The 14,763-nt window shown below is 53.1% G+C and overlaps 1 protein-coding gene across 9 annotated transcripts in view; it reads left to right on the forward strand.

The window, feature by feature from the left end:
* The window catches only part of RNF213 (ring finger protein 213), a 103,962-nt gene that overhangs the window by 20,001 nt on the left and 69,198 nt on the right, over positions 1-14,763 (forward strand). For all 9 annotated transcript variants that reach the window (XR_012499680.1, XM_074343897.1, XM_074343890.1 and 6 more), the window contains 8 exons: positions 3,369-3,866; positions 4,144-4,266; positions 4,816-4,991; positions 5,694-5,852; positions 6,188-6,390; positions 10,745-11,028; positions 11,672-11,928; positions 13,052-13,249. Coding sequence is in view for 8 of the 9 variants with exons in the window: in XM_074343897.1 (XP_074199998.1) it covers positions 3,369-3,866; positions 4,144-4,266; positions 4,816-4,991; positions 5,694-5,852; positions 6,188-6,390; positions 10,745-11,028; positions 11,672-11,928; positions 13,052-13,249 (1,898 nt within the window). In the remaining variant the exon portion in view is untranslated. The remainder of the gene's footprint in view (positions 1-3,368; positions 3,867-4,143; positions 4,267-4,815; positions 4,992-5,693; positions 5,853-6,187; positions 6,391-10,744; positions 11,029-11,671; positions 11,929-13,051; positions 13,250-14,763) is intronic.

Raw genomic sequence — 14,763 nt, forward strand, 5'->3', positions numbered from 1 at the left:
AGGACCCCGGCAGGTTTGGGCTCACCTGTCAGCCTCGAACACTTCGGTCTTTGTCAAGCAGCCTCGCTGACCTTCTGTCCAACTAGTCAGTGTCCCCACCTGTCACCCCCACATCCTGCCGTGGGTGCCTCCTCGGGGTCCCCAGCAACACCCCCTGGGTGCTCCTGACCCAGCACTCAGGTGAGTGAACGGGGCTGGCTTGCCTTCCCCCAGACCGGGGGTCTCCTCTCTGCTGTCTGTTCCTGGGAGGCCTTTTTTTTTTTAATGGAAAAACATTCATTATAAAATCAGAGGTATATTTTGACCCAAAAAAGTCTGCAAATTAACAGACTGATTTTTTCCTGGCCCGTTCTCATTAGGCAGGAATGAGAATAGCCCCTGTGTGTGCATGTGGAGCCTTTGAATCAAGGTGTGACTGGTGTCGTGTGAAGTGTGTGTGCGGCCTCGTAACCCTGGCCAGGTCCCCAGAAAGCTAGCTAGCGTCCCTTCCGCGTCCGCAAACTCTTCATTTAAAAACTGTTTTAGTGAAATATTAAGCCCAGCATAAAGGGCGTTTGTAACACAGATGCAGGATTAACAAAGTGAATGCTCACCCCCTACCTAGGTCTGTCATAAGTTATGCACATCATCAGAGCTCCTGGGGTCTCCTCTCACCCGCCCCCGCCCACTTCCCACTCCCAGGGGTCGTGACCCACATCTGTGCCTGCGTTCCCAACCAGTGCTTAGTTTTGGCGCACATATTCCCTCCAGTGCAGTTAGAATTACAGAGCACGATAATTAAGAATTTTGATTTTTGTCAAGGAAAAAGTTAGGCTTTAGCCCCAAGCCTTGCTTTACAGGTGTGCCAGCAGCCCTGACCGTAGACCTGTGGGGGCACAGGGCACACTCACACCCCCATAGATGTGCGTTGAGAGAACTCCCAAGTCGCCTGTGCAAAATCTAAATCTTACTCTAAAAGTTTGGAAGCAGCTTCTGAAAAGCACAATCAAATAGGAATAAGAAAAGGAGGAAACGAGGTAAAGCGGAGAAAGGCAAATTGCAAATCAGAAGTCAAAGCCTGTCCTTGGATCTGAGCACAGACGGGGCTCTGGGCGAGGGGGGGCTCTGGGCGAGGGGAACGTACCAGGCGCTGCAGCGGGGAACGCGGCACTTTCTGAGGAATGTGCTGAATGGGACAGAAGCGTGGGGGCACCTCTGGGGGGCCTGGGATCGGTCTGGACCCTGTGGCTGCAGCAGTGCGGAAAACAAAATAAAGGTGTATTGAGTTGTAGGGCGATGGTTGCTAAGGAGGGAAATACAGCAGGTGGAGTTCTGGGAAGCTTTGCTCTCTTACTGAGGGTATCTGGATGGTCTGCTGGGGTGCGGGGCAGGGCACTAGGTGATGGAGGTGTCTGGGGAAGAGCCGGCAGGGAGGCGGCCTGATTGTATGACTCAGTGAGGACCAGAGAGCTCAGGAGGCGGGGTCCCACCTGCACGGCCACGATGGGCCATACACATGGGCAGAAGGAGCCAGGGAGAGCGTGGCCCAGAGCCTGTTCTGGGGGGCAGGGTAGACAAGTTTGAGCAGGTGTAGGACTGGCTAGTTTGAGTAATCTTGGTGGGCTCTGGGCTGCGGGGTTGTCTAGCTGTCCTGTACCTGGCCCCTGGGTGCCGCAGGGCAGGACGTGTTGGCGCGGAGGGAGAGGTCAGGGGCAGGTCAGGGGTGTTGGTTGGTTTGCGTATGAAAGGTCTGTTCCTGGGGAGTCATCTAGTCCCTCTGGGAATTAGCTCGCCTTGGCGGGGCGGCCTCTCTGGGACTAGTAAGGCCTCTGAAAGCATCTTAAAATATAGAAAATTAAAAAACAAGATTCATACCGGAGGCCGGGGCAGGACAGGAGTGAGTGAAGCTGGCAGGTGGTGAGGACCGATCATACAGGGTCTTCTGGCCACGCAGAAGCTTGGGTTCTGGGTGAGCAGGTCAGCCTCGGGGCAGCCCGTGGCACTGGCCACTTTCACACAGGCGGGACCCGGGGATCTTTGCCAAGTGGGCGAGACTGCCTTCTTGGACTCAACGTTGCCTCTTCCCTGGGAAGCCTCTGAGTCCTCCGACAAGCTGCAGCCGTCTGCCTTTAGTCTTTTCTCTCCCGCGAGACCATCAGCTCTATGGGGGAAGGAATCCTTTACTCTCTTGTTCCTTGTGCTTGGGACAGAGGTCCTGGCTCCTGAGTACATCACTGTAGGACAGAAGTGACTTGATTTAAGCCAGTTTCAAACTGAAGAAGGAGGAGATTCTGCAAAGGGCTTGGGGTCATGGGTCTGCACGCAGCCTTCTGTGGGTCGCCCCCACCCCCGCCGTGGTGTCCAGGGCGGCTGTGTGGGAGGGGACGCTGGCGCCCAGGCGCCCAGACCAGCTGGGTCAGAGCTGGGCACGCAGGGTGGGGCGCTGCCTGCCCTACTGCCCACAGCGCAGGCCTGGAGTGGCAGCAGCTCTGTGGAAATGCAGAACCTCGGGTTCCCCAGATGTGCAGGTTGGCAAGATCTTGAGATCTGTACGTCCTGGAAGCTGGAGAAGTGACCACCTTAAATGGCCTTCCTTCAGCCTCCTTCCACCATGCCGTTGGCGGGTGTCTATGCCAGGCCGGGAAGCTGCCCCCCAGGGGCGGCCTGTGCGCGTCATGCTGGTCGTTTCAGGCAGGCTGGCAGCAGGTCAGGTCAGGACTCTTGGAGAAAATCCAAGAGCTGACCCAGAACAAGGCCGCCCACCCTACACGCAAACCCCGAGGTCTTCATTCTCTCCTTCCTGGAGACTCAGCCCAGGCGGGGTTGGGGGGTGGGGTTCACAGGTCACTAGCACTTAATGAACCAATCCAGCCCCACAGGCCCTTGAAGGGCCCGCCACATGCACGCCACGTCTGATTCTGAAGTCGGGGACTCTGGCCTCTGAGTGAGGATCTCCACGCAGAGGCGGGACGTGCCAGCGCGGGTGCAGGAAGGAAACACTCAGACTTCTGTTCGTGTTCTCGTGTCTGTTTTGTCCGTGATACAAACCGCGCAGGAGTGTATTGTTCCGGGGCCTGCACGTGCTGTCTGATATTTGAAAACCGTCCTCACAGGAACATCCCATCAGAAGGAATTGCACGTGGGGTTCTCAGCTTGGATTTGGCTGAACGGAGCGTGTGACCTGCACGTGTCCCTCAACCCTGTTCACCACTCCTGTTCACTTAGTGTCTCAATTCCATTCTTTCCAAGTAAGGAAATGGCAGATTTAGCAGATGTCAGGTGGTTTGGTGGAGCTAAGCGTGACAGAAATTGAAAGGCAGTTGGAGGAGAACATTGGTGAGAGCAGAGTAAATCTGAGAAGTAAAATTAGTGTCTCTTTTTCTGTTTAGAGCAAAAGGAAGAAAAGGAAGAAAAAGAATCAAAACGGTCCCACAGCTGCAGAGCTGGACTCCTTGTCCCCGGCCTCCTTGGGCCCCAACAACCTGAATTCACTTGCAAGCCCTGGGTTCCAGGACACAGCCCCACCCCAAAGCCCAGCTCAGCGGGGTGGTCCCACTCGCCAGCCGAGCCAGCCCCCAGGTGTGGGCGTGACGCCACCGGAGGCTGGTGACCACCCTCTGCAGGGCCAGAGCTCAGGAGGGACAGAAGCAGCCACGGGCACCAAGTCTCCAAGCAGCCCGGCATCCCAGGACACAACTCCGGGAGGAGCCCTACCGGAAGGGAGGGGCCACCACTCCCCCAACCCCTCCAAGGGCAAAGGCCTCCCCACTTCTTCCAGCGAAGGCCGTCCTCAGGAGAAAGATGCTGCCCAGAAACCCCCACTGCCAGAGCCAAAGGGGGGCCGCTCCAAGCCCGGGGAGGGGCCTCGGACCTCCGCATCCTCCGGGGTGAGTCATCAGAGGAGTGAGGCCTGGGGTCGGTCCGCCCTGCCCTCGGTGCCTTGCTGTGCTGTGCGGTTCTGACAGCGCCTCCCTGTCTGGCAGGGCCTCCACTGGGACTTGCTCCCGGGGAGGGGGCTGTGCGAGGGGCTGCCCCTCCACCTTGCCCTGCTGACCTCTGCCACTGGGCAGGGCGCAGGTACCGACCCTTCCACTGCCAAGTCACAGTTTCCCTGTCCATTTTGTCATCTCTACCCTGAAGTTGTGGGGTCTTTATTTCTTCCAGGCAAGTGATACTGCAGCCAAGCCAGCTGGTCCTGGGAAAGGGGCTGGGAAGGAAGTTAAAAGTAAGACTGAGAAAACAGAACAGCTGCCCACAAGCGCCCCTGCTTCCCAAGGCCACCGCCAGGTAAAGTGTCTCGTTCCTGCCTGGTCTGCTCTCTCTGGGGAGCTATCCTTGTTCCCGCCATCTATCCCACAGTCTACTCCTTTTGGCCCCGGTCCTTCCACAGCTCAATTTAATCATTTGGTGAACATGTGTCAGGTGCCAAGGGTGTGGCCAGGAACAAGGCCACCTCCTGCCTTCTAGAGCTCACATTCCAGAGGAAGAAAGACAGAAGTGCCGAGGGGAGAAGGGCAAGGGGCGGGGGTGCTGGAACTGGGTGCCAGGCTAGCTCATGGGTATCTGGGCACATGCAAAGGCCCTGAGGTAGAGTGTGGAGGGCCTGTTCAGGGAGCAGCCAGGAAGCTGGTTCTCCCACGAGGAAGTGAGGGAACTAGGGGCCTTGATGATGCTGGGGAGAGGGCCCTCGGCGGCTGTGGTGAGTGGACCTGAAGGCATTTGAAGGTTCTGAGCAGGGAAGGGGCGTGTCCACTCCAGTCACTGTGAGAAGTGACCATTGCTGGGGGCAGATGTGGAGGCTGGTCGTAAAGGTCGGGGTTGGGTTCCTTGTTCCAGGAAGCCAAAACCAAGGACCAGACTGCTGTTCCAGAAGGGAAAGCAGGTGAAACTTGCCAGAAAGCCAAGCCGCAGGACCCAAAGAAGTCAGAGGGGAATGGCAGGAGCGATGCAGCTGCAGTGAAAGGGAAGGAGCAAAGGAACCAGAGCGCGGACGCCCAAGGAGCTGAGGAGAGGTGGGTGCGAGCCGGCCCCGCCCCGCCCCAGGGGAGGGTCCCAGGAGCTGAGGAGAGGTGGGTGCGAGCCGGCCCCGCCCCGCCCCAGGGGAGGGTCCCAGGAGCTGAGGAGAGGTGGGTGCGAGCCGGCCCCGCCCCGCCCCGGGGGAGGGTCCCAGGAGCTGAGGAGAGGTGGGTGCGAGCTGGCCTCGCCCCGCCCCAGGGGAGGGTCCCAGGCTGCCCTTTTGTTGACTCATTTCCAGGAGAGGAGAACACTTGGGAGGGAGGCAGGGGCGGGGCATCTGTCCCAACTCCTCGCTTGGTTTAAAAACTCCGGCACACAGTCCCTGGGGTCCTGGAGGCAGCACGGGCCTTAGAGAAGTCAGGAGAGAATCTGTCGTGTCCCAGAGTGCGAACCCACCCCCTCCCGCCACTGCCCCCCGCTCCTCGGAGCTGGACGGAGGTCGGCCCCACTGTGCCCACCCTCCTCCTCCACTGAGAAGGACAGCCTGGGGACCCGCAGGGCAGGCAGTCTGTCTGAAGTGTGGACGCTCCCGCACTTTGCTGGGGTGTGTGTTAACGCCCTGCCGAGAAACGGGTCGCGTGTGCCTGCGTGTGTGCACGTGGGTTTTGTGCACTCGAGTGCGTCCACGCGTGTGTGCGCGAGCTCGGAGGGGTAGACAGATCTAGATCTCATCAGTGTTCTCTGTGACGTGCCTCCAGCCCGCTGAGCTCCGCCGAAGGAATCACGGTGTGCTTCCATGCAATCGTTTCTGAACATTTCGAATTCGACCCCAGCAAACACAAAATATTTGTCAGGGGCGGAGAAGAACTCGGGAAGCCCAAATGGAGTCATAATGTTTGCGAGATGTACTACACCAAGTGAGTATGCCGAGTGCCCCTTTAAGAAATGTGCGGAATGTCCCGTCTTCGGAATACATTTGAGACCGTGACCCAGATCGGGTCGATCGCAGTCTTAGAATTTTTGGAGGGCGAATGGTCCGAACAACTGTTCCCCATATGTAAGTCACTTCTAGTGACACCTCACCCGGGCCCGACTCCTGCTGCCTTCGAGGGAAGCGGTGCCCGTTCTGGAAGCGTCGTCTTGCTCAGCAGCAGTCTGTGGCTCTGGGTCTGCATGCCATGCTGTTTGGGAAGAAGTCAAGTTTCTGAGAGAGGGCTTCCGGATAACCAGCTGGCGTCCTGTGTATTCGCAGGGACTTAGGTAAAAACAGGTGCCTTGTGGAAGGCAGCACCGTCATTTCCAGGCAGCACGTGGGCACGCCCATCCCGTACAAGTACGTCGTCTCACGAGGCAAGGGCACAGTGGATTATGAGTTCATCTACAAACCTCAGCAGAAGGAGGGCGAGCACGTGAACCGCTGCCTGAAAGTCAAGCCTTCCCTTCTGGGCTCGGGAGGTAAGTGAGGTCTGGGCTCCTGATCGGGGCTCAGAAGGGCTGGCCTCTAGTGCTGGGCTGCCCCTCTGGGGAGCAAAGGCTTTCCTTGGTCCGCGTGGGTCCTCTGCTCAGCACTGGCCCTGTCCCAGCCCCCGGCTCTGTGTTTCATAAACCTGAGTTTGGAAGCGTGTTTCGGATCAGTTTAGCTGAACCGCTCACTTACAAGAGGAAACAAGGAAAAGGATTTTTAATAAGGGACAGGAGAGAAGATGTCACTGCTGGGTAGGAAGGGGGCTGGGGCAGAGAAGGGCCGCAGTGAGCAGGGGCGAGGGAGAGGGACCCGGGGCTGCCAGGACCACGCTCACCCCGCATTTCCAAACGGCGACAGTGGATGAGAGAGCCATCCAGCAGAAGCTGGCAGGGGCCGGGTCCCCGTCCTCTGCTGTCTGCCACCACTGTCACCCTTCTGTATTCTTTTTACGTTATTCTCTGTTTCTCTTTCTCTTGTCTGTATCTAATTTTTTTTCTTCGCTCTGTGCGGTATCAATACTGCATGTAGTGTGTGTGTGGTGTAGTGTGTGTGGTGTGTGTGGTGTAGTGTGTGTGTATGGTGTGTGTGTGCTGTGTGTGTATGTTATGTGTGTCTGGTGTGTGTGTGTCCGGGATGTGTGTCTGGGGTGTATATGTGGGGTGTGTGTGTGGTGTGTGTGTCCAGGGGGTATGTGTGGTGTGGAATGTGTGTCCAGTGTGTGTGTATGGTGTGTGTGTGTCTGGGATGTATATGTAGGGGGTGTGTGTGTGTGTGTGATGTGGTGTTTGTGTCTGGGGTGTGTGTCTGGGGTGTATATATGGGTGTGTGTGTTTATGGTGTGTGTGTGTCCAGGGTGTGTGTGTGGTGTGGTATGTGTGTCCGGTGTGTGTGTATGGTGTGTGTGTCTAGGGTGTATATGTAGGGGGTGTGTGTGTGTGTGTGTGTGTGTGTGTGTGTGTGTGTGTGCGTGCACTGTGTTTTATACACAGAGTCTGTTTGAATTCTACTTTTAGGAACTTGCTCAGATCTTCTTTGTGGCCTAATTCCTGGCCCAACATAAATATTCCATGTGTGCTCAGAAAGAATGGATAATCAATTTGGGGGACTCAAAAGTTTTACGTATGCCTACTACGTAAAGCCTATTTAATATTAAAAACCTTGTTTAAAAAGACTGACTTGTCAGCTTCTGAGAGAGATGTTCTTGTCTGTCACCAAGATCAGGTGCTTTATTTTGTTCACTGATTTATTTGGGGGGAGAGGGCATAAAATGATAATTTTATTACACTCATGGATTCGGTGGGTCAGGAGTTTGGATGGAGTTTAGCTTTTATATATGGTAGTGTGTTTCTGTTAATCCCAAACTCCTAATTTACCCCTCCCACCCTCTCCCTTTCCCCTTCGGTAACCGTAAGTTTGTTTTCCACATATGAGTCTGTTTCTGCTTTGTAAATAAATTCATTTGTATTTTTTTTAGATTCCACACATAAGTGATATTATATGATATTTATTTTTCTCTGACTTACTTCACTTGGCATGCTCATCTCCAGGTCCATCCATGTTGCTAAAAATGGCATTTCATTCTCTTTTATGGCTGAATAGTATACCATTGTATAAATTTACCACATCTTTGTCCAGTCAGCTGTGGATGGACACTTAGGTGCTTCCATGTCTTGGCTGTTGTAAATAGTGCTGCTGTGAACACTGGGGTGGAGGTATCTTTTTGAATTAGAGTTTTCTCCAGATACATGCCCAGGAGTGGGATTGCTGGGTCACATAGCAGCTCTGTTTTCAGTTTTTTAAGGAAACTCCAAACTGTTCTCCAGAGTGGCTGCACCAGTTTGCACTCCCACCAGGTGCGTAGGAGGCTCCCTTTTCTCCACATTCTCTGCAGTGTTTGTTATTTGCTGGCTTTTTGATGCTGGCCATTCTGGCTGGTGCCAGGTGACACCTCACTGTGGTTTTGATTTGCGTTTCTCTGATGATTAGCGATGCTGAACATCTTTTAATGTGCCTGTTGGCCACCTTCTTTAAAGAAAGGTCTGTTTAGGTCTTCTCTCCATTTTTTTGTTGGGTTGTTTGTTTTTATGATACTGAGTTGTATGAGCTGTTTGTCATTAAACAGATTTTTAAGTTGGAGAGTAACTCAGAATTGCCAAGCAGCTTTATTCTCATGTGCTTCCTTAATCATGATACTGTTCCAAGTGGTGTTTTTCAATAATTATATTTTGCAAGCTTTTTTTTAAAAATGGATGTTAGAGCTTTTTCCCTTCTTCTTTCAAAGGCCCACGGGCACTCTAACTTGTTACTTCTCAGTGTGGGCTGCTTTCTTGTTCAGGTGTCCTGTTGGTAGGTTGACATTAGAACTCCTTGGGAAACGGTACCCGGGTCAGGTGTTTTAAATGGGAAGGAGGTGAGTCATAGCAACCAATGGACAGGCTGGTGGGAAAGCTGGGGTGGTGGTGGCTTTCCGCGTGTCTGGAGGTCACTGATTAAGCCCAGGTTGGGAAGTGTCCCAGCCCCTGGCATCATCAATGCAGGTGATTTGGGAGGAGTGTCTGGAAGGCACTGGAATTTTGTTGATTGAGAGGTTCTATGCTTTGCTCCCTTTGGTGTGGTGGTGGTTTATCTATGTTAAATTAGTATAGATTTCATTAATCCCAATAAACAGAGAAAGTGAGGGAGATGTCTTCCCTCCCCTCTTCCTCTTTCTAAACCTCCTGTGAGCACTCTTGTTGGCAGAAACACTGGCACGGGGGTGGGTGGGCAAAGAAGGTTCCACTCCAGCCCTGTGATACGGGGAGAGCCGGACAGCGGAAGTGCGTGCTGGTGGCAGAAACAGCCACAGTTAGGGCTTTGTCCCTTCGAATGCTGTCCGTCCTGTGCTGTGTTCTGCCTGAAACGGATTCTGGTGTGTCCGTGTCCCTTGCCCACCCTCCTGGCCTCGTTGCTCGTGGCTTTTGTCCACCTCTGCTGTCTCCTCTCAGATTCACCCCTTGCAGCGACTAACGTCTCTGTTCTGCTGGACTTTTGTTGGCTTGTTTCTTTTCTTTTTTTCCCCATTCAGTCTGATCTTCTTTAATCAAGGAATTCAGCCCACTGGCATTTATTGTGACTGTCGATGGAAAACTCACTTTTGACAAATTGTGTCTTTTCTGTCCACCTTGTTGCCTTGTTCATTTTTGTACTTTTTCTGACTTGGATTATCTTTCTCTTTACTGTAGGGGATAGGAACGTAAACATTTCGTTTCTACTCTTCCAGTAGATTCCCCGAGACCAAGACCATTAACATCCCTCCCTGCCCCAGTGTCCTGGGGTAGTGGGTGTCCCCTGCCTCCCCCTCCCCCTCCACGGCACTGGCCCATCCCAGGCCGGCAGCCCTCACTCACCTTCTGTCTGGAAGGGCATTTTTACAAAGCCAAGAGAGACCCTCTGTGTCCCCCAAGTGTGAGGAACATAGCAGGAAAGGCTTCCATGGGAGGTTGAGGCCTGAGAGATTGGAGTGATCCTGGGCAGGGCACGGCAAGTATGGGGCGGAGATGGGCAGGGAGCACTCCAGCAAGACAACAGGATGAGTGACAAGGAGCCGGTGAGGGGCTGGGCAGAGGCTCCGCCTTTCTGACTTTCCCGTTGTTCTGTGTCCACATTCTCTCTGGTGACTTGCTGACCTCTCTGCCTTCTAATTATTTGATGATTGACTTTCCTGGGTTTTCTAGGTCTACACTCGTATCATTTCAGCTGGAAAGAAGGGCAGCCTTGGCTCTAGCCCTTGACCCGTGTTGAGGGCTGTCTCATCTGCCGTGTGACCCGCACTGTCCTTCATGGAGTGGGCGCCACGGTTCAAGGGTAGAGGAGATGAGCACTTGCACCAAGTAACTTACCAAAATGCTGCACAATTGCTACTGAGTGACGTGGTTTCAGGATGAAACTTTTGACCCGTGTGTGGTCATTTTCTAAGGAACTCACGCACCAAGTGTGCTGAGCCATTTAGTTCGACAAAGACACCTTCCAGGTGTTTTCAGGGTGGCTGAATCATGTGGCCTCGGGCCTCACTCGAATCACAGTAGGGTGCCTAGGATACCTGCCCTAAACCCAGTCGTGCTTCCCCCGCAGGGACCCTGTGTTGCAGGGACCCTGTGTTGCATGCCTGTGGAAGTGCCTGGGTGCCTGGATGGAGTGCGTGCTGGCTGCCTTCTTTCTGTTTACCACATTCTGTGGTTTTCCTGTCTTCCCTTCCGTGGGTCCTTCATGCTGTTTCTTCTGGTCAAGGCCAACTTTCCAGGGTGGGCTGTCCAGGCCCAGTGGGTTTTGGTGCCCCTGAGTGTGATGTTGCCCTTTTATTCTTAGACTGGCATCAGTATGATGATATAATCTGTATGAATTCCCCTGGGATGTGGCAAAGGATGAAGGATCGTTTAACAGACGGTACGAGGAAAGACTTGGTGAAAGGGAAGCAGACCGCGGCTGCAGTCATGCTGGACGGCATTTTCAGCATCCTCGAGACCTGGAACACCATGAATTTAAAGAGCTTTTTCACCCAGTTCCAGCAGTTCTATTCTGTCATCCGCGTGCCCATGATCTATGAGGGGGAAGAACAGCAGTGGAGCGCCCTGCAGTACAAAGAGGAGGAGGTACCGGGCTCGGGTGTCAGCGACAGCTCCCTTCTCTCCCCCCTGGGCGGTCAGCGCCACCCCGCTCCCCTGGCCAGATGACCCCTAGATTCAGTGGATCTGGTGAACGAGGTCAGGTGGACCTTTCAGTCCCTTTCCTCCTAGCACCACCTCTTGGGAATTGTTCATCCTCCCCATTTTCTTCCTCCTCCCACCTCCTCGCCTGGCCCCACCCCCACGCTGATCCCGCCCCCTCATCTGTCCTGGGGCAGAATGGAGAGAAGGGTGGCCCCTCCTTCACGGCATCTTCACCTGCTCTGTGCCCTGGCTTAGGCATTTTTGAGACATACCTGGAGCCACATGTGAGATGACTGGTGAACCCTTTTAAGCCATAAGCCTCAAGGCCCCCACCTGAGAGCCCCTCCACCACGCCAAGGCCTCTGGACACACCACTAGTGGCACCTCCCAAAGGCCCGGGGAGGGGCAAGCTCGGGGCTTAGTGGGGAGGCAGGTGGTGTGACCCCTCCACAGAGTTTTCCTTGCCCCTCGGGCCCTGGCCCCCTGCCCAGCTGAAGGGGAACTAAGGGCAGGGATGGGCAGCTCTTGTCCTCTCTGGTGGATTCAACGCCATGGCTCTCGTGCCTTCTTTTTCTCCTGGGATCAGGTGAAGAGGCACCTGTGGGAGTGTCTGAAAAGGAAAATGGCACCACTTCTGGAACGGAGTAGGGAAGCCCTGCCTGAAGCCTGCCCAGTGAAGAGTAAATTGAGAATGGGCCTGATCGCCCTTTTCTCAGCGGAAAAAATTGAGTTACACTTATCGGCAAGTGACCTGCACTCACTCTGTCTCCTCCTTTGCTCCAACGCCAGTTCCCCAGACGACCTTCGCAACGACCTGATCCACATCCTTGAAACATCTCAGAGGTAGTGTGTGTGTGTGTGTGTGTATGTTTGTGTGTAGAGATTTTCTAGCTGCATCTCATGGTTTTCATCTGATTACAAAAATCAGTGCTTGTCATAGAATGGATGAAAACATACAGGGAATAAAAAACCCCCCGTGACGTTGCTGCTCACTGTTTAAACATTTACCCCGTGAGCCTCTTTTCTAGCCTCTGTGTGCTCTGTCTTCACTTTATTACCTACTCTCTTGATGCCTGCTTTGAAGAAGCTTTATTCTGTATCATGACTCAGCCCTGCGGACGTGCACTTGGGGAGTCGTGGTGAGACATGGGAGCCCCGTGGGTGCCCTCCCCGCGGCCTCTGCTGCCGCCGTTCCCCGTCCCGGAGCTGGGGCCCCGCTCGAGGAGTGGAGGCCGCGGCTTGGCCTGAAGGCATTTACGTTTCGTTGGGTGGAGGGCACCACCTCAGAACCCTCTGATGATCGAAGGGTTTTCTGTGCAGCTGTTTGAATTGGACTGGAGGATAATATTGGGTGGCCTTCCTTGAGCAGCAGGCCTTATAGGGCACCTGCCTCGTGGTTTTGCAAATTTCGAACACCCAGCTAAACCCTGTTCCTTTTGAAAGAGAGACGAAATGCTGGCTGAGGTACTAAGTTGGTACCAGTGTTTCCAGGCCTGGAAAAGCACGCCTGTTTTGTGATTGTGGGGGACACGCCAGGTGTTGGTTGCAAGCTCCCCGCTTACATGATACTTAGATTTACTGGTGCCAGGCAGCCTGGGCGCAAGCCCCAGTGGTGATCACGGGCCTCTGGACCTCTGTCCCCTCCCTGTCGGGGGGGATGGGAAGATGCCATCGGGAGCTTGCTGTGGGGCTTCTCGCGGGCCTGCTTGGGGCCTGAGGATTTGTGGGGATGCCGAGGGGGCCCTTGTCTCCCCTGAGCCCAGGTTTCTCCTTGACTGGTCACTCTGTGCTCTAACACCCAGAGTTCTCTTCCGTTCTGGGCAAGGAGCTGGCTTTTCCCTGGTGGGCCTCAGACCCCCAGGGTGAGCCTGACACTGGCCGCCCTGGCTCACGGCGGGGTCCCTGTCCCCCTTCCTAGCTGGCGAGTTTCCCCTGGCTCACGGTGGGATCTCTGTCCCCTTCCTAGCTGGCGAGTGTTCTTGGTAAACTTGTGTCAATTGTGTGTGGACGAGAAAGAGGATCTTTGGGTGTGCATCCTACCTGTGCTGCACCACTGCATGCAGCTGTCCCCGCCAGCCAGGGACGCCGGCTTGCAGCCCGAGGACGCCTGGGCAGCCCTTGAAGGCATCTCCTACTCTGAGTATCGAGAAGAAAGTTCGAGTCGGTAAGTTGTAGAGCTGCCCTTACTATGTAAATCTCGGAATCATGAAACTGCTTCCAAGGTCTCCAGTGGGCTCTTAGGACCCCTGGTTCCTGCTTCTAGTGATGGAAACGATGTACTTCTTTACAAAGTTTTAAACATGCAAGAAATAATGTGCAAAAATGCAACCCCAGGGGTAATCATTGCCGTCAGTGCTTTGGCAGGTGTATTTCCAGGGTTTTCTCCAAATGTGGGTATGTGGGTGCTTTATATGCTGAAAAAAACACCACAGAAGATAGATTATTTATATTCATTTATGTTTCTTACAGTTTTATGGTGCTATAATTGACATGCAGCCCTGTGTAAGTTTAAGGTGTACAGAGTCATGATTTGACTTACATACATCATGAAATGATGACCGTCATAAGTTCAGTGAACTTCCTTCATTTCATGTAGATACAAAATGAAAGGAAAAGGAGAAATTTTTTCCCCTTGTGATGAGAATTCTTAGCATCTACTCTGGACAACTTTCACGTGTAACACCCAGCAGTGTTAATTATATTTACCACGTGGTACATCACATCCCCAGTACTCACTTATCTTACAGCTGGAAGTTCGTGTCTTTTGACTGCCTTCATCCAGTTCCCCCCAACACACAGTCCCCACCTCTATGATAGGCTGTTTGTCCTGTTTTGCAACCTCCCTTTTCACTTCACAGTATTTTGTGCAGGTTTTTTGCCAGTGGATTTGCACCTACTATTATAATGATACCTACTATTATAGTGTTTTGCTTAGCTAGTTCTCTGTTCCTGGACACTTGGATTGCTTCCGCAGTTTGGCTTTGTAAGCATGCTTTGAGGCACTCCATTGTAATTTTCTCTGTCCAATTATTTCCTCAAGGTAAATTCCTGAAAGCAGAATTGCACAGGTCAGAGGCTTTGCATATGGGAGGGACACATCTGAGGCAGTGAAGTTCCATCTTGGGGCAAGCAAAGCTTTCTTAGAGAAGACACAGAAAGCACAATTCACACAAGAAAAATAAATACAAATCAAATACCAAAATACTAATACCAATGCTCATTTCCAAGCACAGATAACATCTCCCATTTACTTGTCTTTTGTCTGATTAATCCAAGTCTCCCCTGGCTCCACTCCCCCAGACCAGTAAGATCCAGCCTGTAGGTTTGTACGGGTTGAAACAGTGAGCTAAATTCACTTACTGATTTTTCACCGCCATTGGAACCTTTTGAAATTAAAACCAAATTAAGATTATTTATATAATTCTATATATTTTAAAGCCCCTTCAGGGGGCATTAATCTAGAAGAGCAACTATCTAGGAGAAATTTAACTGGAGAATGACAAGCATTGTCATTGGTCCCAAAGATCGTGTCTTTCAGGCAAAAGTTGCCTTTAAGTATGTAGTGAACCTTTATCCATGTGTTTCTCGTAGCCTCTGTCACTTTGTGGCACTCTGTTTATTTTCCAACGGTCGTCTTTTTGGGTCTCTAGGACAGTGTTACAGAACAGCTCACTGGCC

Source organism: Camelus bactrianus, chromosome 16 (genome assembly GCF_048773025.1).
Source record: "Camelus bactrianus isolate YW-2024 breed Bactrian camel chromosome 16, ASM4877302v1, whole genome shotgun sequence".
Lineage (NCBI taxonomy): Eukaryota > Metazoa > Chordata > Mammalia > Artiodactyla > Camelidae > Camelus > Camelus bactrianus.